General features: G+C 38.4%; 1 protein-coding gene across 1 annotated transcript in view; it reads left to right on the forward strand.

Annotated features, from left to right (window-relative positions):
• Positions 1-26715, forward strand: part of LOC122789682 (relaxin receptor 1-like) — a 976275-nt gene that overhangs the window by 592677 nt on the left and 356883 nt on the right. The window contains exon 6 of the mRNA XM_044057098.1: positions 9703-9774. Coding sequence (XP_043913033.1) covers positions 9703-9774 — 72 coding nt within the window. The remainder of the gene's footprint in view (positions 1-9702; positions 9775-26715) is intronic.

Below are 26715 nucleotides of genomic sequence, written 5' to 3' on the forward strand. Positions count from 1 at the left end.
ATGTGAGGATGGAGACTCAGAATAATAAGGAACTGAAGTCTTTATCCTATGATTCAGCTCTTCCTGCATGACCATATTCTGGCATGATGCCCACAGTACCTTGTCAATGCACCCCTGTACAGGTCAATCTCTTGAACATCTCTACCTTCATGTGTGAACAAGGGACCAAGATACTTAAACTCTTCCACCTGAAGTAACTGCTTCCTTTTACCTGCAGGGGTAGACCACTATTTTCAAGGGGAGAACCATGACCTCTGATTTGGGGTTGCATATTTTTATTGCAGGTTCATCACACTTAGCAGTATTATTGAATTATTTATATATCTACTCTTTGTTGATCAGGTTAGTCCTACTAGGTGAATGACCCCTTTTCAGGGAAGACTAGAGGTGGTATTCATAGTGACTAGGGGAAATCTGGCAGCTGCAGTCTAGAGATCCCAATCATTTAAGGCTATTATGATAGGTTTACCACCTAATTAGATGCTGAAGGTGGAATATTTTTAATGAAACTTGTAAATTTGCAGGACAAACTATACTTGCAACCACTGCAAAGGAGTGGGCTTCATTTTGCTGCCAAATTACAAGCTCACTTTAACAACATTTGAATTGTTTCTTTTATATCTAATAAAGGTGTTTGAGATTGTCATTTTAGAACTACTAAGAGTAAGTGTAGACATACCTCTCAACTGTTCAGATTTTTATGTTATATTTTCATCTGTTCCTTGTAAAATTTGTGGTTTACTTGCAACTGATTGAGGACTGAAGTCAGTAAATAATGAGAAACATTTGAGTTCCAGAATTCATACCCTTTAGAAAATACATGTTAATGCAAACTGTATTGTTATATCAACTTTCTAGGTTCATAAGAAAAATATTTAAAAATTGCCCCCATTTATGTGACTTTGTTCCTTTTATTTTTCACATTGTCCAGAATTATTGTACAAATGGGTTGAATAGTATGCTGGGAAATATTTTTGTCCAGAAATTCCAATACATTTGCTGTTTCTCGTGCTTTTTTTGCAGGACACACCTGCCAAAATAGAGACTGTCTTGCATAAAGAAAGACAAGTAGTAACTTTAAATAGACTAACATCTTCTGGAAACAGAAAACATGCCACCTGCTCATTCTCAGACTCCAGACCTTTGCATATCTTGACATTCTGACCATGAAAATGACAAAAAGAAAGGAAGACAAGGCACACCCTTGAAGGAGTCCTATGCCCACTCAATGTATTTGGTTTATTTATTTATTTATCTATCTGTCTATCTTTTCATTTATTTATGGCATTTATTTACTAGGCTAGTCCAACTGGACAGAAAGCTATTAATTTTCAGCAGAAGCCTGGATGGAAAAGCTCCAGAATAAAATCCAGCATTGTATAAAGAACAAAGTAAACAGAGGTATAAAAATGATCAGCACATATGCAAAATTTAAACAGAGTATCATTGATTAATAGCAACATCATATAAAAAGCTATGAAATATATTTGGAAATGAACTTGATAAAAGGAGAGAAAAGAAGACAAAATGGAGGATTAGTATTAGCTGAGAGAGAATGATTTGGCACAGGGAGAAGGCAAGAAGGAGATTTTGGACAAATAATTAAGGAAAGAGTGCTTGGAAACAAAAGGAGAAAGTAAGGGTAAGGAGATTTATCATCTAGATGTTGTGCATGTACGGAGCCAGATATATTTTAGGTGTGCTCTTGTTTGTGACTTAAAAGAGTTGGAGTTTACTGTGTTAGAGTGAGGGAAGGGAGTCCACATTTTGGCCAGGAAAGAAGAGTACAAAGAGTCACCAGTTGAGTTGTTAAGCATTTGTAACAGGTAATGACACACTGTTGGTAGACCTCAGCTGTTTACTTGGATTATAAAGTTGCAGAACAATTTTCAGACTTGGGCATTTGTCTGGATAATAGATGAATTTATGGGATTTGGCTAGTTGGTAAAGTATATGGTAATACCTTAGCTCTAACCACTGAAGTTTTTTTTTTTTAAGGTTAGACAATGAGGTGTCCTATAATGATGATTAGCACTGAACTTTACCACCTTATTATAGTGCTGTTCCGGGAGTGAGAGTTGAGTGGACTGTACGGTAATCAAGATGGAAACAACATAAAGTGGTGTAGAGATGAAAAGAGAATACTTTTTCTGGCATTATCTGTGAAGTACTATCTGATTCTATAGAGAGAGTATCTAACATTTTGTGGATGTTTTCCACTGCTTGTTTTATATGATTAAATGTTAAACTTTCATCAACAGTGACTCCTAGAAACTTAGTTTGACTTGCTAACGTTAGGCTGGTAATGTTAGAGGAAGTAATACTGAAATTATTTTTGTAGTCATTTGAATACTTTGAGGTAAATAGGATTAGTTTTGTTTAATGTTAGGCTTGTGACATATTAGTGTGAAAAACGTGTCCTGAAGCCACATGATCTTCCAAGGCAGGAGAACATGCCTAACTATCCATTACTGACTGGCCAACAAGGTAACCTGAGAACTGAATTGTGGCTATATGAAACCATGATTGTGGCTTTTCTGGGCCACTGTTATATCTTCACTTGTGATTTGGATTGGAATAAGGATAGACCTCACTGGATAGTGTTAACTGCCTGCATTCACAGGTGGTTATGGTAACAAGCCCTGCTGTGTGTCCAGCATCCAGACTGGGCCACTTGAACTTCAACAAATAAAATATATTATAGAAGACACTGAAAGAAATCACTATTTATGTGCAGGTCATTCTTGAATATTCCCTTTAATGTTGTTTTACAAAATTATATTTTCAGTTATATAGCTCAACTACTACATACACAAAACTTATTCTTAATTTCTGACACAATTAACTTTACAAACTTAAAAAGACAATTTAACACAATTTAAGACAAATATTCAAATATCTTTTTGACTTGTTATCTGATGAATTGTGATCTGATGCTGATATGGGAAGGTGTTATTCTGGAATTCTATTATTTGTTTTGACTCTGGCACTGAACTTTTGTAGTTAATGTCTTGCAAACATGTGAAAAGGAAAAAAAGCAATATATAGCATAAACTCTAGTCACGTGAAGCATGATAAACCTTGAATGATTGTAGTACACAAGGTGTAGAAACTGTAAGGTGTAAAACCTCCAGGAAAAGAATATGCAAGCAGAAATGGCAGAATTGCATGAAAGAAATTCTGGGCCTCATCTTAGCTACTAATGTGCATCCAGAAGTCTTTTACTGTTGTCGTTTGTCTTTCGGCTTTTCCCGGTTAGGGGTCGCCACAACAGAACTCCGGTCCGCTAATGATTGGCAGTAGATTTTCACGAATGCTGAGGTGCCAGCTCGACATTCAACCTTCAATGAAGGCACACCCATTTACGCATGTCTTTCAAATGCCCACCCAACCACGGGGAGGGCGTGCAGACTCCACACAGAAGGCACTCCCCGCACTCTAGCTGAGAATCGAACAGGAGATCCTCTTGCTGTGAGGCAGCAACGCTACCGCTGCACCACCGCGGATTTTATAATAGTAAAATAGCACAAATGTCATCTATTTTAAACAAATCATTTATAAGTAATTTTTTCTATACCAGACCAAAGGAATAAAATACTTTTCTACTCTTCATTATTGAAACTCTGCATAAAAATGATGTGCTGAATGCAGCAGAGATGTGTGTGATTTGAAAATAATTTGTACTAGTGCATCTGACAATGTTTCATATACAAAGAAACTAAATGCTGTTTGGCTGAAAGCCATCTTTATTTTCAAAATGCAAATGTTTTGCATTCTCAATTAAAAAAATATTCCTATCTTCACTACACTAAAACATTACTGTCCATATGACTTCCCACATGTTTATGACTTTTCTTTCCTGGCATGCAGCCATGTACCCAACTATTAGTAAGTTCTCAAATTTGAAAGCAGAACAAGAACAGATAATTTATATTGTGATTATATAATCTAGTAACACAATGTACCACAAGGAAATCACAATAACAGCATTAAATATTATGACTAAATATAGACTAGTGACCAGGACTAATGAGAAATGCATCCGAGGAACAGGGTTTGAATTCCATGCTTATTATATTGTAATAACCAACTCAATTATATTCAAATTATTAAAATAATATTACTAGAAATATTACTAAAAAAATATGGCTTAAATGTGGCTCCTCATTAAAAAATATAATGTAATAAGTATGTTTCACAGGATCTATGTTGAATGATCAAAATTACAAAACTTTGAACTCATATGGTCGGGACCATATGATTGAAGTTTTGTAATTTCAAACATTAAAAAAAAGAAAAAAAAGACAAAAACAAATTAAAACACATATATGAAAGCCCCCCTGTACCCCACACCCCCCCCTATTAAAATATAACAACTCTGAGGTCGTACTACAGCAAGGAAAAGGGAATATTTCCATTCTGCTCTGTATGGTTCATAGGTTCATAGGTTCATAGGTTCATACTAGGCTATCTGCCCTAGGGCATTTATAAGCCTAGCCAGAGTGTGTTTGGCTTTCGCCACCCATTTTAAATTAATTTTGCTATGGCTTTTTTTGAGGTTAGTATACTGTGCCTCTGTCTAACAGTGACACAGAAGTGATAGCCGGCGTAAACCTACGATCTCCCATCCACTCATCAAGATTCCTCTTGAAGAGAGTCAATGTGGGACTCTGCCTAACCTGGACTGGGATTTTATTCCAGAGTGAAGGGAGCCTCTGGGTTATGAATCTGTCCCTCCAGCATGTCCTATTTATTTCAGTGCTGAGGTTCAAGTCTCTCGAGCGTAGCTCGATGGGATTTGGATTTTCTGAGGTGCAGCATGTCCATTAGTTCTGGGTTGGACATGGCTTTATACGTCAGGCACAGATCGCCTCTGAGCAGGCGGTATGCCACTGAGTAGAGCTGGATTTTCTTTAACCGGGCAGCATATGGCATCTGTTTGAGCCCTTTGATCCTCTTGGTGAGGTACTTTTGGGGTCTTTCCAGTTGCTGCAGGTGTCTGGTAAGGTACATCCCAAAAGGGGCATTGTACTCAATTATGGGCCTGATGAGGGATGAGTAAAGAGGCACGATGACCTCCCTGATCTAGATGTGAATCCCTTCATGATTAGATGGGCTATATAAAATGTTTTTCTAACCACTTTGGCCACGTGGTTGTCAAATGAGAGATTGCTATCAACTTGGGTCCCCAGGTCCCTAATGACTTCTTCTGTACTTAATGGATTACCACCTATGTGGTAATTTGTGGGCATTTTGTTTTGCCAAAGGGATGACTATACACTTTTTGGCGTTTAGCTTGAGGCCATGGCTCTGGCACCAGTTGTCTGTTTCTATGAGGCCCTTTTGGAGGATGCTTGTGTCGGCTGGAGAGTTGATTATGGCGCCCAGTTTGCAGTCATCTGCGAACTTGGTCAGCCACAGTCCTTCCGTGTTGGCCTGTACCGAGAAATATATACCGAACAAGAGAGGTCCCAGGACTGAGCCTTGTGGGACGCCACTTGTAACTGGTTTGGAGTTTGACATGGCTCCAACAATTCTAACCATGTGGGTTCTGTCCTTGAGCCAGTTTGCAACCCATCTAGTGACATAGGGGTTTATATTTAAGCTGGTGAGCTTATCTATAATGCCCGAGTGGGGTATTGTATCGAAGGCTTTTGCGAGGTCCAGGTAGGCTGTGTGGACCACCTTCCCCTCGTTAATGGCCTTGGTGACTGTTTCAAAGAAATCGACCAGGTTTAAGAGGCAGGATCTGCCCTTAACAAAGCCAAACTGGGTAGGATCCAGTGTCTGTAGGTCCCCAATATCTTTATTTATGAGGTCCATGATGATCCTTTCCATAGCTTTGCAGACCAAGCTAGTCAGGCTTATGGGGCGATAGTTTCCAGGATCCGTTGAGGCACCACCTTTGTGGAGAGGGACCACTGTTGCTGTACGCCACTCTTTGGGTACATATCCTGTAGTAAGGCATTGAACAGTAGTTTTATGTTTGGGTTTAGCTCTTCTTGGAGTTCATGTAGGACGCAGCCCGGGACACCATCTGGTCCCATTGATGCTGTGTTTTTTTGCTTTGGAGAGGGCGGCTCTTACCTGAGCATCTGAGATGTCAGGGGGGCAGCACTCTGTTGGGATAGATATTTGCCCTTTTGGTGGGGAGAGGGGGGAGACGTTTGCACTGAACCTGTCAGCTAGGATGTTGGCAATGTCTGTGGGCTCGGTGTATTTTTTGTCATTTTGGACTAATTCTGAGCATATCTGGGAGTTCCCACCCAGGTTCCTAACATAACTAAAGAAAGCCTTGTGATTATCCTTAGTGTCCTGTGCAATTTTTCTCTCGAAGCTGGCCTTAGACGATTTTATGAGTGCCCGTAGTTTTTGCTAATACTGATCAGAGATGCCTTCCCTTTTGGGATTTTGCTCTATCATGTAGTAGCTTCCTCCTTCTATTGTATAGTTTGTTTATGGCTGGGGTCCACCAGACAGGACGCCTGCCTTTGGAGGATTGGGTCTTGGTTTTATTTGGGATTGCATGATCCATGCATTCCTGAAGGTGTTCATAGAATGCGTTTATAAAGGATTCTGCGGTCTGGGCCAGATTTTCCACAGGCCGGGGCTTTGAAGGATTTCGCCGGTTTTGAGGTGTGTGAAATTTGCTTTAGAGAAGTTTTTCACTGTGGTTTTCAGGGCAGGGGTGGGGTCGGGATGTGAATATCCAGTGAGATTAGTTTATGGTCTGATCTTACCAGTGAGGGATACACTTCTGGTCTGGAGCATAGTGTCCCCATGTTGGTGATGATCAGGTCCAGTATGTTTTCCCTCTTGTGGGAGTGGTAACAAGTTGTTCCATAGCATTTGAGTTTATAAATTCTAGGAACCTTTGGGCTAGGGTGTTGGAGCTAGAGTAATGCTCCCAGTCTATGTTTGGGTAGTTGAAGTCGCCCAATATAATGGTGTTTGGAGAGACCTTCATATTTTCCAGTATTCTCAGGAAGGCCAAGTGGGGTTCCTGTGTTTGGGAGGGTGGTCTGTAGCAGGCTATAAACTGGAAGGCAGTTTTACCCACAGTTAGTTGCACATGGATAGTGTCTGATGCTTCGTGCTGTGCCACCAACCTGGAGGTGTGGGTATCTTTGACGAATATTGATACTCCCCCCTCCTTTTGTGGTTCGGTCCAAGTTTTGGGGCCGAAAAGCATGGTATGAGGTATAACCTGGTAGTGCTTGGGTGCTCTCGGGAGCCTTGAACCAGGTTTCTGTTACTGCACAGATATCGATGTTCTCCATGCTAAGGAGAGTTTCGAGTGCGTGCATCTTGAGGTTTAGACTTCTGGCGTTGAGTAGCATTACTCTTAGTTTCTTATCCCTTGTGATACCTATGGAGGTGGGTTTGTCTTTTGAGCCTTGCCTAAAAAAGGCACTATGGGGGTAGCAAGAGCCTTTGCCAATATCCGAAAGCCCAGGGGTGACAGGTGCAAGCCGTCCCTAGCGAAGCATTGTGGCTTGTCGAGCATGTCATCCCAGGCTACCAGGCATTGGATCCCCTTTGAATGACACCAACACTTAAGCCAATTGTTGAAATTGATCATCTTGTCTTCATATTGTGGCATCATTCTTGGTGAGGGTAAGATGCTACTCAAGGTCAGGGTCATACCAGCCTGGGCTACATGCTCAGAGAGCTCCTCTATGTCTCTTTTCATGTAGTCCAGGGAGGTACGTCTCAGGTCATTCACACCAGCATGGACAATGACTGAGTCATATTTGTACTTGCTTTGGAGTGACCTGAGTGCTTGTGTTATGTGGCGGATCCAAGCGCCCGACAGGCAGCTCACCGTGACCTTCTCATTGTGCAGCCTGGTGAGCGGGACGTCAGTGTGCCTGACGATAGAGTCACCTATTACAAGTGTATCAGGTGTGTTGTTTAGCCTTAAGGGCTGTGACTGTTCGGCACACTGGCTTTGTGAGTTATGTGTTGCACGTGTTTTGTTTTGGGGTAGCGGTTGCTTGGGTGTCTGCTTTGGAGGTCTCTGCTGCTTAGGCAGATTTTTATTTAGAGCCTCCTAGTATGTTTTTGTGTGTTTATGTGTTTGGTTTGTTGTCGTGGTAGGTCTATGTGAGACTGGAATTGTAGTGAGTGTGGTTTCCTTCTCCTCCTGACTGGTTACGCCAGTACTGAGTTGAGAGAGCTTAGCCTCCAGTTTGGCTATATGGTTGCATCTCTCACATGTGTTGGAATTTGTTGGGAGGAGGAGAGGGTTGTCTGTGTACATGAGGCAGTTGTAACATTGCCTCAAGATTCCCAGATTCACCTGCTGGACCGGAGAGAAGATTGACAACTGACCTTTGGACATGCTAGAATAGTATTGGGAATTCCTTTATAATTGAAAAAAGGGCCAATGGGGAACAAGGTACTCAAGGGGAGTTTGTGAGGGTGTAGTGCTTTTAATTTTTTAGAGCTGACTTATATAATTGCTTTAGTGAGCAAGTGCCAGGTAACTTAAATGCAATGTGTTACAGGTAACTTAAATGCAAAAACGACAAACAGTAACTTTCTTTCAAGTGAAACAAGGAAATAAGTACAGTAAGCAATGCAGATATCACTAGGGATCCACAGAAGTGCTAAAAGGCCGCGTTTCAGGTGGAATTAGCGTTTCAGGGAAATAAACAAACAAGCATACAAATAAAGCTAGATTCAGCAGGCCTGGATCTAGTCTATGCTACAGCAAACAAGGTGTACCAATTTCAGTAAGAAACAGTTAGAATATGCAGGCACTATAAGCCTTTAACCAGAAATTCCCTGCTCAGAAGGGCAGAGTCCAGCCTCTCCTCCCACAAGAGTGCAGACCACAATCCTTCTTAACGTAAAATAACTGGCCTGAAGCCCAAGTGCTTAAACCAGAACTAATACACTTTTAGAATAACAGACACTGAGCTCTCGATCAGCAGTTCCTAACTTAGAAGGATGTAAGCTACCTGCCCTGCCACCACAGTGCAGGCCACAAACCTTCCTAATGTAAAACAACTGGTCTGAAGCCCAAGTGCTTAATCCAGAAGACTTAGAAATGATAGCTACACTTTAATCAAGTTACTACCAGCAGTAATAAATACAACTGAATACTTTAAAGAATGCCTGGATTAGTGCTCAAGTTATACAAACAAAGCTAGATTCAGTAGGTCTGGATCTAGTCTATGCTACAGCAAACGAGGTGTACCAATTTCAGTAAGAAGCAGTTCAAATATGCAGGCACTATAAGCTTTAACCAGAAATTCCCAGCTCAGAAGGACAGAGTCCAGCCTCTCCTCCCACAAGAGTGCAGAACACGAACCCTCTTAATGTAAAATAACTGGCCTCAAGCCCATCTCCATTTAAGTGTTCAAAGTTTTAAAACTTCGATCATATGGTTTCAGCCATATGGAATTCGAAGTTCTAAACTTTAATCACTTAAATAGGGCCCATTTCACATTATGAACTTGCTAAGTTACAAAATAAAAAAGTCACTACTTGTTATTGAGGTATGAAATGCAAATAAATAAATAAATAATGCAGAACACTGTCATTTTTTAAGACATTGTGATGCATTTACTGAACAGTGAATGACAACTTGTTTTACTCTAGGACATCAAAGAAAAGCGTGAAATTCTTGTAGGAGTCCTGGTATTTGTTTCAGTTTTGAAAGTAGTGTTCTAATTAGAATAATTTCTCTTTCAGTTACTTACAGAACAATGAAATCCATTCCATATCACACATGGCTTTTGCTGGGCTATTAAAGCTGAAAGTACTGTGAGTATTTTTTTTTTTACTGTTTAACAGCTGTGTAGTTACTGAATACATGTTGCGGTGTGTTTCATATCTGATATCAATGCTACATAACACAACTTTCACACCATGCTGTTCAATTCATGTAATAATGTTAAGCTTTACCAAATAAGGTGAACCCTGCTTGACATGTATGATTTGCTGTATATTTCAAAAATCTACCTACATTGTTGAAACAATGCATTAATGTGATGCCAGGGGTAATGCCACACTAAAGGAAACTAAGTTAAACATGCGATGTGTTTTTTATTCTTTCTGTCTTCCATTGTTCATCTGTAATCAGCAAGTTTGTTTCCGCGGCTTAGGAATGAGTGACTTTTGTCCTTTTGAATATAAAAGAACATGGAATATCTTTTGAAATGTGTCGAATGTCCAGACTTGCTGACATCTCTTGTGAATGTGATTAAAGTGATGAAAGACCAGGAATTGTCTTTTGAGATATAGTTGCTGCACTCTCTGATGCGTAATGGCTTGTATATCACCAAGCCACACAGGGCTGGGTCAAGGAAAAGAAGCAGACTTGGGAATTTCTGTTGTTGCAGGATTGAAGTCATTAGGTTTTTTCTTGAGAAATTTTGCTTTAACAAGTAAGAATTGGTCTAGATCTTTTTTTATCCTGCGAAAACTGAGGTCAGCAACAGGAAATGATGTAAAGTAATGACCAGTGGGAATGAGGAAATGTTTGTATATAACTGAATACTGATCTGTATTATGCTGTGCTATGTTATGCTAAGCTATGATTCTATCTTGACTTGGCTATGTGGTGTAGCTATCTAACCTATGGAAGTCAGGCTCAGTATTTTTACAGTAACAGAGAACCAGGGAATGTAGGTGTCTGGAGCTTAGATTTTTTTCAGTATGTATATTGTCTACTTTTATTGCCTTTTAGTCTATTTCCCTGTGTACTATCCTATGTATATTGTAATCTGCATTTGCAATATTTTCTTTATTATTTTAGTAGAGCTCATTTATTCTCCTTTATGTTCTTGTATCTGGGTTCCATATGCATATATATGTGTGTGTGTGTGTGTGTGTGTGTGTGTGTGTGTGTGTGTGTGTGTGTGTGTGTGTGTGTGTGTGTGTGTGTGTGTGTATAGACAGATGGATACACTGTTATTTATCTGAGAAGAGGGTAAGCATTATTTGCACTGTTTAATAAGCTGTATGGCAGTTGCCTTCCATAAGACTGCTTAGGCCGGCTACCAGTAAAAGAGTTTAATTAGTGCATTTATATTTGGCTTAATTAAGAGAAGCAAATATTTAGATGTCTCCTGCCCTGAACCAGAGCAGTGACAACACTACCATGCCAGGAAGAAGGCTGCAGGAATAGGAGAATTCTGCCAGCCTTCCACTGAAATTGTGTGTATGTGTGCATACATACACATGAGCAAAAGTGCGTGTGTGTGTTTGTGTGTGTTTAAGTGTGTAAGAGGGCTCTGGCCAAAAACGTAGCACTCTAAGTGGTCTGTGTGCAGTCTAATCTGGGTGTGTATGTTGAAGGTCCATACTAGGACAGTAGCACATATTCATTTTATGCTCTTGGGTCCAGGTTTATCTTGTGAATTAATTATTGAAATATGCATGTGTGCCCTTCCTTGCTATTATATCACTCTTAATTGGCAGTGGAGGAATTCAACTCACATCAGTGCTAGCCATACCTGCATTATATGGCCAATTCATGACAATCAATAAATATTCTATATTTAATACAACCACTATGCTGTCACAATACCCTGGCTGTTTTTTCAATGTCTAGATATTTAATTATTAATATTTTAACTTTTTACAAGTTTATTTTTGAAACATATATAATCATATTTAGTTATGGTTGAAATTTATCCTTTGAAACATTTTGTTTTTATTTACCAAATCAAGGCATGCAAATTCACACACAACCAGAAATTGTTTCCATGTTGCCTTTTCACTGTTAGTGTCCATCCACGATTCTCAGACTCTCAGCTAACCATTATGTATGTTTTATTCACCATGTAAATAATGATCAGATGTAAATAATGAAATGGCATTATGGGATATCTCATTTGTGCCTATTCTACTGCTCAAAGAAATGTTCTGCATACTTGTGCAGAGTCAACATCAAGTGCCCAAATCAGTACCTTTCTATGTGGCAGGCTAGATTATTATTATTTTTTTTTTCTTGTTTAATTCAGTGCTAACATTTCTACTGATCTATGGAAGAGATGAAGTTAGAATACATCACATAAATTAATTAGTGTCTAGCTAAGTAACTGTTTAGTGCCATAAGCAATTACCTGTACTGGTTAAAAGGGTTTCATCTCAAATAATGTAGGCCTCTGCTGGTGAGATGACCTTCATATGACTGTGACAAGAACTGCTGTCTCAGAAATCAGATTTATTTTCCCTTTAAGATGCACTTAATATACTAATGAACTTGGAGCATTCACAAATATGAGAATTCCCATATCAATCCACAAAACCAGTACTAATGCAGACACCAGGACAGAGAAAATGCTGACAAATACACACACATGCATAAAAAACATGAGAGAAAGTGTGGAAAAGTAATGTCTGAACTGAGGAAATGTGTACAAATGTCTATAATCTCTTACATTTTAAGGTTGTATCTCATTGACATTTTACAATGCATGTTGTTTCATATATTTTATTTTGACCCACTTATATACTTACATACAAATATTTCAAGCACAGGCTTTAATGCACTTACAGCCTGGCAATATACCAAAACAGTTGTTCCCATAATGAGTGTCCAGGCTTTCTTAAAAATATGTAAACTAGTGCTTGGTCAGTGTACTTTGGCAGTCTGCTCCATGCATCAACTGTTCTCAGAGAGCCAATTAGTACACTTGTCATTCCTAAAGAATCTTCTACACAGGTTGTTGGATGACTCTCTACTATGTTCAGTGTACAATGCTACATCTCTACACAGGTTGTCGGATGACTCTCTACTGTGTTCAATGTACAATGCTACATCTCTACACAGGTTGTCGGATGACTCTCTACTATGTTCAATGTACAATGTTACATCTCTACACAGGTTGTCAGATGACTCTCTACTAAGTTCAATGTACAATGCTACATCTCTACACAGGTTGTTGGATGACTCTCTACTATGTTCAATGTACAATGCTACATCTCTACACAGGTTGTCAGATGACTCTCTACTATGTTCAATGTACAATGCTACATCTCTACACAGGTTGTCAGATGACTCTCTACTATGTTCAATGTACAATGCTACATCTCTACACAGGTTATCGGATGACTCTCTACTATGTTCAATGTACAATGCTACATCTCTACACAGGTTGTCGGATGACTCTCTACTATGTTCAATGTACAATGCTACATCTCTACAAAGGTTGTCGGATGACTCTCTACTATGTTCAATGTACAATGCTACATCTCTACACAGGTTAGGAATGACTCTCTATTATGTTCAATGTACAATGCTACATCTCTACACAGGTTGTCGGATGACTCTCTACTATGTTCAGTGTATAATGCTACATCTCTACACAGGTTACCAGATGACTCTCTACTGTGATGTTCAATGTACAATGCTACATCTCTACACAGGTTGTCGGATGACTTTCTACTATGTTCAATATACAATGCTACATCTCTACACAGGTTACCAGATGACTCTCTACTGTGATGTTCAATGTACAATGCTACATCTCTACACAGGTTGTCGGATGACTCTCTACTATGTTCAATGTACAATGCTACATCTCTACACAGGTTGTCAGATGACTCTCTACTATGTTCAATGTACAATGCTACATCTCTACACAGGTTGTCGGATGACTCTCTACTATGTTTAATTTACAATGCTACAATCAGCACTTGAACAGCTCAAATCTACAGGAAAAACACACTTGGTCTGACAAATCTCCAGTGCAGTTTGGCTTTCAAAATGTATCACTCAGTCTATGTTTACAAAATTCCTACACCATTTTTTAACAGTACAACTGAAACACCTCATATAAACAGCCCTTACAGATATGCTTTAAAGTTCTTCTGGGTTACAAAATGCTAGGATGCACATTCCCAGAGATTGTGTCACCAAATGCCAGATATACCTGAATAAGATCTCCTTTTAAATATCTATAAGAGATATTCTGTATACGTTCATATATTTTAGTCTTTTGTAATAACTTAAATTTTCACATCTATGGATGCCCTTCGTATATGTCTTCTGTACTCTTTCCAGTTTACTCATGCTTATTTTCTTATAACTTTTCAGTGCTGTTATTCCATACTGAAGTTGTGGTCTAATGTAATTAACAAACAATCACTTCATCAGTTCTGATTTCCTAGACTTTATATTTTTTTATACAACCTATAGTTCTATAACTATCATTAACCAATTGTTTGATATGATTAGAAAAACTCAGAATGGATCTACCCTTATACCTAGTTCCTTAAATGAATCTACAGTTTCAATCACTGTGTGCTGTATTATTCACCTTCCAATTTATCTCTCCCAAATCTCATATGCCTTGTGTGTTATATATTTATCAACATAACATCCTCCTGTACCCAAATGGTCAATTTAGTCAGATCTTTTGCAGACATGCCCTATCTGTATGTAACACGTAATCAGTTTACCCAATTTCAAGTCATCTAAATACAGACTGTAGAACACCTCATATGAAAAAGATAGGTCTGAAAGATACAATCTAAACAAGTATGAGCATATAACCAAGAATTCCACTTGTCCGATTGTGGAATGATATTTGCCATGTCCTAGCCATTCAGCTATCTAATCAAGAGTAAATTAATAACTAGTTGTTCTAATGTACTGGTCAGTCTTTTGAGTATGACCCTGTAAATGCAGAAGTTAAATCTATATAACTTACATCACAGCATAATTTTTCATTCATAGCTGTTATTATATTGTTATGGAACATAGCGTTATAGGTGGTACTAGATGTATTTTCAACGTATGCATGCTGATATATGGTTTCAAGTCCCAGCCTTTCCATTTCTGACAATAACTTGTCAAATATTACCTTCATTATTTTCCAGAATATGAAAGTAGACTTAAGGGTCCTTATGACTCTGGGTTTGTCCTACTCCCCTTTCTCTTAAAGACAGGCTTAATAAGTGCATGTCTTCAGTCTTGAGGAATCTCCCCATATTTATATGACCTTGTAAATAACAGATATAATGGTACTATAAGTTCTTGCTGAAGTGTTCTCAGGTCATTATTACTAATTCTGTCTCCAGCTTGTGTTTTGTTTGTATCTAGTTTGCATAGTTCTTTTTCAATATAATCTAATTCCAGTATCTGAGGTTACTGGATGTCAATAGAAAAACGTATCATCTCATTTGTGGAGCCAAACTATTTTGCATAGGATTTTGTAAATATATCAGTAATGTGTTGTGTCTGAGAATACATTTTAGAATCTACACACAGTTTAAAAATGTGTACGTCTTTACTCCTTCCACATCTTATGTGTCTATAATATAGTTTCCTATTATACTCAATATCTCTATCTGAAAATTATCTTTTGGGTCATTTAAAATTTGTGATTATAAAATAAATATAATATTAAGTAGTTTTTCTAAAAAGACTCTTCTTCCTGTAGGAAGAGGGAAAGTTTTAAATTATTCCATTCACAGAAGTATGCGGCCTATAGAACCATGGCTTTGATGAGGTCAACCTGACATATCATACAATGTTCTGAAAGGTTTAGTGTGGAAGGAAAAACAAAACTAGTGGTTCTCTACTGAAAATTTACTTTGGCTGTAATGCTTTTCCTGGTCTTAAAGACATTGTCAACTTAAAAAAATGTACGGATCCTTAGGGCTCAGAACTGTTTTTATTGGTTGTTGTTTAGACGTGTGATGGGTTTGAATGCATGTTTAATGTGAGTGGTGAATGTTTATTTCTGATGCTCTAAGTTAAATTTAGAACAAAAACACAAAAGTCAGAGTTGTGCTTGGTGATGATGATGATGATGATGATGATGATGATGTGTGTGTGTGTGTGTGTGTGTGTGTGTGTTAGAACATTTGTGTAGGTGTTTACGAGTGTTTCCATGACTGTGGTTGACTATGGGGGGGCGGGGTTGCTTGTTGACAGTTTGTGTGTGGGTGTGTATGTGTGTGTATAAGGAGGTGGTTTTGCCAATACCATTTATAAGCTGCTAGAGAAAAAACTACTGCCGTCAGCTCTGACAGCAGTGATTCAGAAACATGCTAATATGAGGTATTTCTCAGTGCAGTCATAGCTGTAACTGACTCACATTTTTTCACAGTCAGTATAACTGACTGACCTGCGGTAGGGAATAACCATGAGCTGTGAGCCTTTCTTTCGAATTCCAGTCATACATTTTTACTTGTCTGCTTAATTTTATCAAAAACCCAAAAGTATGATTCTGTGCTTAAGTGCCTCACAGATGTTGAAAATAGATAAAAAGCAATACAAGGCGCACAAGACAAGCAATTACCTTAAAAAATAATTAATCTTAATTGGTAAATCATGAAAGTAGAATATACTAGTTATCAAAGAAGATTAAAGGACAACTGAGACTGAAAACTATGACCTACCCTAGCTGTAAAGCAAGGATGGGTTATTGTTCAGAAAAGCTAACTAATGGATAGAAATATGAAAGACAAGCTAATAAAACTGGGTGTGATATTCTTTAGATAGAGAGAGTATATAGAGAAATGCTAAAACTGAATAACTGGGTGTAAGTGGTAAGATTCAATGAGTTATAAAAAATAATCAGAAATGAGTTTAAGTAACTGTTTCTACTAAGAATTTCAGTGGAAGAAATAAATAGGGGGTCAAGTGTTGGAAACTATGGACTTAAATGGATAGACAATCACACATTCACAAGTTTCTATCACCCTGTTGCTTGCTGGTCATTAAGCTTTGTTATTAATCTGTCCTTCTTCATCCATGAAGTGACAACCTATCATGTAAGTCATCATAACCATTTTATTTTTGTTTTTATTGGCCATAACCCCTCCCCCAGTTGTTGATTTGGATGGGCACCTGCATCACTGATGTGGTATCCTGCAGTCTCCCCATGGCATGAGCATACTACCATTAACCTGCCCCTTTAAGCTAAAATCACTGGCTTGGGATCACAAAGCCCATGTCCACCAGTCTAATTGCCACTGTTAATATGCAAGCCTCCTTTTTCATGGGAGCAGTTGGACAACTGAGATCACCATCTTCCACCACCAGGACAGGCAAGCTACTGTAAGCTGCTCACCCCTATTCTCTGCTGACTTCCATTACCTGAACCTGTAATTAATCTCCAGACATCTGTATATTAGTCAGGGTTTCATCCCTTTATGTCGCAGAGCTGGGATAGTTTCATAATGTTTGTGGTAAGAAGGAGCTTTCATTAATAAAAAATAGTAGCACAATTATCCCAGACATGATTTATGATGTATCATGCAGAATTTACTATGAACCACTATGAATATTTTTGCACTGTTCCCAAGAAAATGAAAGTGATGCTGCAAATTAGAGAATGTCATGAGCTGTTCTCTAGAGCAAAGACTGACATAATTTTGGAACTCTGAGTTATGGTCACTCCCTTTTTGTAATTTCTCCAAATCTATTGGGTTTCTAATACCATGATGGGAATGGACCACATTCCTAAGTCAAAGTATGATTAAAGTTCATGAAATTAGTATTGTTTCAATCTTTGATGTCAGCCAAAAGTGCTCTTCACAGCACCCGCAATGTATCCACTAATGACTCCTTCTGCAATTTATACGGAGTTACATGTATTGGTAACATATCTAAATACTATTGTAGATTCTTTTTTTATAAGACCCATTGCTCCTACTACTATTGGAATTGTCTGGGTATCTTTCTTCCACATGGCTCTCCTTTCTGCCTGCAGATCCTGATATTTTATGACTTTGTGTCTCTCTGTATGCAAGATACTGTAGTCACTGGGTATGCCGATTTCAATGATACTTTTGTCTTCTTTTCTTGGACCACTATATCCAGTTTTCTAGCATCTATCTTTTGAACTGTTGGTAATGGGTGATCCCATGTGATATAAACATCATCATTTTCTATGATGCTTTGTGGATCATGTTGCCAATGTTTTTCAGCCACTTTGATACCATATTGTTTGCACAATCCCCAGCGCAACAGTCTCGCCACATTATTATGCCTTTCAGTATACAGTTCTTCTGCCATTAATATGTAGCAACCAGCAACAAGGTGTGTGACTGTTTCCAATTCAGTTTTACAAAACCTACATTTGTCTGTTTCTCCCACATGTTCAATGGACTTTGTAAACCAGTGTGTATGTAGCCCACTGTCTTGGGCTGCCAATATTAACCTTTAATTTATTGGTTTGAGTTCACCTCTCCTTAACCATTCCTGCATTCACTCCTGATCAACATGAAGTTCTTCCATAAGTTTTCTATACTTGCAACTATATTTATACTTTTTCCACATGTCTTGCCTTCTCATCTGGTCTTTCACTTTACATTCTTTCTTTTGTTTTTTTGGAGCATTCATTTGTTGCTTGGTTTTTATCTACTTCTGGTTTGATTTCCATTCCTGCTTGACATCGATATGCTTCTGCTAAATTAAGCAGAGAAGTCACCTTAGACTTATTCTCCTCATGTTTCAAATCTTTCACTACATTTGGATCTTATGAGGTCAATACATATGTGTGGAGTTCCACGATTGTAGATCTATACATGTAATCAATTTCAAGGAGGCCCATCCCTCCTTTGGAACAGGGAATATATAATCTTGGTATACATTGATTTTTATAAATCATTTGGTGAGCATGAAGCATTCTTGTTTTATTATCTAATCTATCCAACACTTTTTTGGGGGCAGTCAATCACTCCAAAACTGTATGTAAAGACAACAAGAACAAATTAGTTTATAGCTTGGATCTTGTTCGTAGATGTCAGTGCTGTTCTCAGGATTAATTCAAGTCTTGTAAAGTATTCCTTACTGAGTTTTATTCACCTTTGTTCATGTTTTATTACTGATCCTTCATCAATTCCCAGTTATTTATACACTCCCTCTTGCTCAAGTTCTTTTATATCACATTCTTGTCCCAAAATGATGTTTTCCTGGTGCTGCAGGTTTCCTGCTTTAAAGGTTGCTTTTGCACATTTATCAAGACCAAATGATATTCTAATGTCTGAAAAAGTTTTGACAACCTGCAGATGTGTTTTCAGCTCCTCATCTGATGACCTATACAGTTTTAAATAATCGACAAAGAGAAGATGAGAAGTCATTAGTCTTTGTTGTTTTTCTAGGAGCCCAATTGTAGCCATGGCCTAAGCTGTTAAGTAAACAGCTTAATGTGTTAATCACAAGGCAGAATAGCAACGGTGACAGAGAGGCACGCTGGAATATCCCCCTTTGAATTTTTATTTTTATGCTCCAGATAGGATGCTGTTTTTGCCAGTAAGATAATAAAAATTAAAGTTAACTTTAGACTTGTGATATATTAGTATGAAAATGTGTTCTGACCAGCAGGTCCTTTCAAGGCAGGTGGACATGTCTGGCTAGCCTTAACTGAGTTATGGCTAGTCAAATATACTTTGGCTGCAATATCTTTCCTGGTCTTAATGACATTGTCAGTTTGAAAAGTGTTCTGAGCCTTAGGGATCAGAATTGATTTTTTTTTTTATTGGTTGTTTAGACGTGATGATTTTGAATGTGAATCTCAAATTTAGGTGTGTATGCAGTGCAATCACAAAAAACAGCAATCAGATAATAAGTTCCACATAATCCCAGGCAGCACGAGATGTAAAATAGTTTACATATTGTGCTGCTTGGGAATATGTGGATCTTATTATCCGACTGATAGTTTGAATGTATTTTAATGTGAGTGGTGAATGTTAATTTATTTCTGATAAAGTTCTGCAATAAATGTAGAACAAAAACACTAAAAGTCAGAGTTTTGCTTGGTGATTTGGCAATTTGTTTTCTTTTCTTTTCTTTTTTTTTTTTTTTTTTTTTATTAGCAGGATAAAAATATAGGACAAGAAAAGAAATGGGTAGTAAAAGGAAACCAAAAGAAAATTTCAGACTAACCCTGAGGTACAGAAAGAGTTACACTGAGCCGTAAGCTTTATAATGAATGGATGAATGGGCAACCCTCATGCTAATCCTTTCTGATTAGGACACCACCCTACTACAGTAATTTTCCGAAAGTAGAAAAATTACCTTGGTGGGCAGTGCCATGAGCCATGCTGCAGGATAATGAGGCTATCCAGGGGGAATGGCTAATGCTAATTTTTCATGTACTCTCCCATGGACATGCCTACAGATATATCTTTAAGCAATTCATCATTTGGTTACATAAACTAACTCAGTTAACCATGTCAATTAACATGGCCAAAGGATGTCGGTCACCCATTCAAGTCAATGGGAGAAACTGCATTGCAGGTAAATGGAGCAAAATTTAGCAGTGCCATAGTGGTGGTAGGGTTTGTAAGTGTGTGTGTGTGTGTGTGTGTGTGTGTGTGTGTGTGTGTGTGTGTGAGTGACAATGTGAGTGCATCTGCAGGGGTACAAATTGAGTCAGATGACAATGTGGTGTGTGTGTGTGTGTGTGTGTGTGTGTGTGTGTGTGTGTGTGTGTGTGTGTGTGTGTGTGTGTGTGTGTGTCAGAGAGAGAGAGGACATGATGCACTGACTTTTAGAGGAAATTACCAAAGTGCTTTTTAATACGGCAATAAAAAGCAGCAATTCAGTGACATGCAAATTAGCTGATAGTGTGGCCTTTCTCATTGTAGCTAAAACTGTTTCTGAGTTGCTTTTTTCCAGACTGCATACACTGGAAGTACATGCAAAAGGCAATTTATGAGGCCACAGAAAATTTCTCTGAATCTGAGCCTAAGTTTATTCTGCAGTAATTGATACAACCAAAAAGCCTTCAGTAAGTTAAGTGCTGGCCACTAAAATTATAAATGGTTTAAGCAGTACTGCAGGAAAGGTATAGTTGCTACTTATAAAGGAAACAGAAGAGCACAAAGCTAACTGTGGAAGAAGATGAATAGTGTCTGATAAGTGCTTTGCCTTTTGGCTAAGATGAAGGGTATAACAAAACTAGGCTGTATTCCAATAGAGGCTGTCCACAGTGTAACCACAAGCTAGGAAATTCAGTCCACAGCAATTTGCTTCGTAAATTTATTCACAGAATATAATAGTTCAAGGATTAAGTGCTTTCATCTCATAACCAGAGACTTCATCTGATGAAGTCTGTGGTTATCAGATGAAAGCACTTAATCCTTGAACTGTATTATATTCTGTGAATACATTTACAAAGCGAATTGCTGTGGACTGAATTTCCTAGCTTCTGGTTACATTGTGGACAGCCTCTATTGGAATACAGCCTAGTTTTGTTATAGTGGTGAATTGTTTCTCTTTTAAGATGAAGGGTAACTTTAATTTTTTGGAAATAATCGACATCCTGGTTAGAGGATTTTAGAGGTTAGAGAGTAAAATTTCTGTAACTATTAAATCATTGTCATATAACTTGTATCTACTTTTAACCCGTGTTTTCATATTATTTCCAGTTTGGCATAATTATTTAAACTGTATTTGTTTTTGTATTATTTTTAAAGGCTGTAAAAGCATTTTTCTTAAAATTTTCTGTAATACTTTGAAGCTTTTCTACCTGGGCCTCCACTGAAAATGGGCTCCTGTGCAGTCAGACATTCCTGGTAATTAAATGTCCATAAATATGTTTACATCCAAAACTTGGAAACTGTATCAGTTCTCCGGCATGTGGTCGAATGGCAGTTTTCAAGTCGGTAGAATGTTGAACCAAAATGTATCGACTACACTACAGCAAATGGGTAGTGTAGTTCGTGTATTTGGGTTAGACATTGTGTGGGGAGATCATGGTTCAGTGAGGAACAGGGAATTAGCCTATTTCCTCACTGTAGTGCGATCTCGGAGTTGGTATATTTAATGTGCAGGGGGTGTGGGGGGTACAGTGGGGTGTAGCCCACGTACAAAATAGTAGAACTAATGTACCATTGACTGTAGAGTGTAACAGTATGTTAATGTGCATAGCAGGAGGTAACTGACACTGCCTGCTATGTCGTATACATCAAACTACAGATGTTGATGTATTCATTTTCACTGTGGTTGTTGTTTCAAAATTCCAGATTCAGCATTTCAGGTCAACATTCTGAACGGTTGACCGAAGCAGATTTGGAATTTCAATAGTAAACCCAATGAATATATAAATAATAAATAAATAAACAACTGATCATGTTTTGTCATTGCAGATTATTTTACATGTCTTCTAAGTTCTATTGCTAACATATTAAAGATTGTGATACGTTTTATGTGGAATTAAGGTACTTTTCTACAAAAAATGTATAAAAAAGAGTGGAAATAAAAATTACATTAAGTAGGTGTGCTAGCAAGTAACAAAATGTATGAGAACTTTGGATAAATTATAACGTTATTTCTTTTGAACATTCTGAATGGCAATAGGTCCAAACAGAAGAATGGTTCTGGCAATGAATAATGGCACAAAATTGAAACTTTTTGATTTAAAATACATTGAGGCTCTGATCTATGAAAGAAACATTAAACTCTTCAGTAAGGCACTAGTTTATGAGGGGGTGCTGAAAAGTTCTAAGCCCAACCTAGAAGGGAATGACATGGAGACATAAAACTTACAAGTTATTTAACATATTCTCCCTGAAGCTCAACACACTTAACACGTCATGTCTGAAGTTTCTGTAAACCTGCCAAAAGAAGTGTCTGAAGTCTGGTCACTGAAATACTGCTCTGATGCTGCAGTCACTGAAATACTGCTCCGCTGCTGTAATCACCCCAGAATCATTCGAAAACTGATGCCCTATCAAAGTCATTTTAAGGTCTGGAAACAGGAAACAGTAAGATGGAGTACGGGCTGGTGAGTAGGGTGAATGGTCTATGCACTCAGACCCCAATTTTGTTGAAACATCCATCGTTTTGCCAGACTCGTGAACAGGTGTATTATCTTGGAAAAAGAGAACTAATTTCCACAGCTTCCCTCTCCTTTTTTCTTTCAGTACCTCCTTTAATTGGCACAGCAAGTTATGGTAGTATTCTGTATTAACTGTTTGGCCCCTTGGAAGATAGTCAGTCATTACAACACCTTCTTGACCCCAAAACACTGTGGCCATGACCTCTTTTGCTGACTTTTGGGTCTTGAATTTCTTTGGCCTTGGTTAACCTGATTGCCACCATAGCATGGACTGTTGTTTTGTCTTAGGAACATAATGGTGTAACCATGTTTCAAAAGTAACTAGTCATTCCAAAAAGTTGACACCAGCTCAATGTAAATGCCACAAAATCAACTTGGAAGTGCTCATTTGACGCCTTTTCTTGTCGGCATTCAAACATTTGGGCACCCACTTGGTTGACAGCTTCTGCATACCCAGTTGCTCATTGATTATAAACCCAGTATGTTCCCTGGATACCTGTAGTGTCTCAGCAATTGTTTTAGCCGATATTTGCCAATTTGCCATAATCAGCTCATAGACATGGTCAACAGTTTCAGGAGTTGACATGATTTGATGCCTCCCAGACCTTGCTATAGCTTCAGTCTCGAAATCTCCACACTGAAAGTTTGCACACCACTTCTTCACAGTTTAGCAAGAAGGGTACTCATTACTCAATGTTTGCATCATATATTCATGGATGTCCTTCGGAGTTTTCTTTTGCAGGATTAGGAACTTCATGGTGGCTCAGAGTTCCACACTTGAAAATTCCACACTTTTCATTGACATGGTTCAATCAATAATCTGAAACAATGTCAAAATATAGCATTACAGTTCTGCAAATTGGCACTTTACAAGATAAACTAACCCTCTTTTCAGCTATAGAGGCAAAATAATGCTCAAGATTCAAAAAGTTGGTCAGGCTTAGAATTTTTCAGCAACCCCTCGTAAAACAACATGATGTCATTCTGATCAAACTATATGCTGCCAGTTCTGAGAATGTCTGCAGGCCTGCATAAATATGCATGCAACACAAAAACCTCATATAACTGCACTATAATGTGTATTAAGTGTTCATTACAGTTGAACCACCAGATATCTTTCTTTGGTAAGATACTTTAGTTATTTTAGTCAGATTCAACTCACATAGGTAGATACAGCAATATAAAACAATATTAGTTTATTAGTGCATTTGATGTACTAGGTCACAAAATGCACATGTTTATACAGGGAATGCATGTTGTCCTGTACTGAGTTTTAGTGTTCTGTGATCCCCTGCATCTCTGATTGTGCTCTGTGGCTTCATTGGTTACATCCTACTACCACAGATGGCACTTGTTTCTCTTAGTCTTACAACATTCATTCCTTACTCCTTCATGTCATATAGTTCTGGTAAAATTGATATAGACTTAAGAGTTTAGATTTGTATAAAATCTGCTTACCTTTGGCCAAAGTCATGGCTGAAAAAGGTTTGTGTTGAATCAGTTCACTTAACCGGTAAATAAATATTAATGTGGAAATATACTAGAATGCTACTTCATATCAAGTTACACCAAACTATTTCAAAATGTATTTACTGATTTACTGTATTCTGTTAAATGCAACCATTTACAATTAGCCATTGAGTCTTATGGAACACCAAACAGTATTGTTCCAATGTACAATGATGTAGATATGCATATGGTTTGACATTATTGCATAAATATTTATAATCATTCTAGTGTCTTAAAAAATTAAATATATGTATTCTATACAGAACTTATTGTAAACATGATGTATAGTGCCATCATCTGCCTTATTACATGCAGAACATGTAACCATTCAGCTGTTGCATCACAGAAGGAAGAAACACAGCACAATGCATTTACATTAAACAGCTAATAATGCTGTTCTTCATAGACATCAAGCTGCAGTGGACAACAACATGTGACCCCCCCCCATTTATCCTCCTTTTTACCTGGAATAAATACAGACAGACTGTTGGAAGATATGGGCAAAGCCATGTCTTACTACCACTTCTGTTAAATGGGCAGTCACAAACTATGGTATTATATTCAAAGTAGCAGATCTGAAAGGTATTAGCCTTCTGATGTCTCTAATGGGACCACCAGCACTGTTTTAGTCAACTGTCCACAGAGCCATTACTTGAAAAGGTGGACCATCTGTCTGAAACTGTTGAGTCCATTATCATACCAGCTTTGCAGGATAAAGGCAGGCATATTTCCCCTGCACTTTTGCCATACTGAACCTTATGATGTATGACACTGTCTACCTACATGCAGACAAACACTTGCTTAGAGAAGCACCCCCCTCAGCCAAACTGCACATGAGAAGTATTATACTCTTTGTTAACATTATTGTGTAATAAGTTCCTTTTAGCCAAGAAGCCCATATGCTCCTTTATATTCTTATCTTATCAGCTGAGTCCAGATTATATCTGGCTGCTGTTAATGAACAAGGTGACTGTAACCCTGCAGCTCTGCTACTTCCTCTCAGTCTCTTGTCTACAACGCTGATTTATGGTATAGAGCATCCTCATCCTTTATCTCAAAGCTGTCTGCTCTCAGCTATTCTTTCTTCTATTAAATGCTCTTCTCAAATCCATTAATTTATTTCCTGATAACTACTACGATACTCTATGGCCATGCTGACTTCTACTCTGCTCTTTTTTATTCACGGAGAGTCAAGCAGTAGTGAACTGTCCTCACAAATACAAAGGCTCTATAGCATGACTGTGGAGGACAGTTCCAATGGTGTTCCTGTGAATCATACATTACAGAATGGCAGTTATGCAAAGTTAACAGAATGCTGTTTTTGCTGGGGGTATAAAGCCCCCACATCCTCATACAGGACACTTTGCTCACTGTGTTCCCCTCCACAACACATTCATCTCCGAAGTCACTGTGCCCTGAGGAAATCCGGATTTCCCTCATATAGTACCACTTAATTAGTTAAACATTTGCCTATTGGACACTCTTCTTATGCAGATCTCAGTCAAAGCACTATCCCACTCCCACCCCTAATACACATACACTCAAAAATTTGCACACGGTGCTGCATACTTATCAAGATCCTGCCCTAAATGGAATGGAGAGACTGTGTGCTGGAGGAAAGAGCAATGACTTCACTGGTTTTACCATTCACTGGGAAAACTACTCGAGTACAATTTCCCAGGCCCAGCGCTTCCTGGAATTCATCAACTCAAATGCCCTGGATCATCTGGTAAACTCCCCTAACAGAGGTGAAAACATATTGGACCTGGTCATCACCACCATGGGCGACAGGTGTTCCACACCAGAGGTCAACCTGTCACTGGTTAGATCAGACCATAAATTAATCACTCTGGATGTCCACACCCCACCACCACCCCCAAATAAGGAAACCACAGTAAAAAAACTTTTCCAAAGCAAACTTCACCTTACTTAAGACAGAGGTGGAAAGTTTCACAGCCCCCACGCTAAAGGATAACACTGCCCAAGATGCAGAAACCTTTACAAATGCACTCTCTGAGCACCTACAAGGATGCATGGATCCCTAGCAAAACCAAGACTCACTCCTCTAAGAGAAGGAAACCAGTTTGGTGGACCCCTGCAATAAACAGGATAGACAATAGAAGGAGGAAACTAGTTCAGAAAAAAAGCAAATCCCAAGCAGGAAAGACATCCCTGATCAGTATCAGTAAGAAAATGAGGTCCATCATGAAATCATCCAAGGCTAACTTCGAAAGGAAAATAGCCAAGGATTCAAAAGATAACCACAAAGCCTTCTTTAGCTATGTTAAGAATCTAAGTGGCAACTCGCAGATATGCACTGAACTAGTGCAAAATAGCACAAAATATACTGAACCTACTGATATTGCCAACATCCTGGCAGATAGATTCAGTGCAAACTTCACCCCTCTCTCACATCCAAAAAGGCCCACAACAATACCAGAAAAGT

The sequence above is a fragment of the Protopterus annectens genome, chromosome 15.part0, assembly GCF_019279795.1.
Source record: "Protopterus annectens isolate FY-2018-M chromosome 15.part0, PAN1.0, whole genome shotgun sequence".
NCBI lineage: Eukaryota > Metazoa > Chordata > Ceratodontiformes > Protopteridae > Protopterus > Protopterus annectens.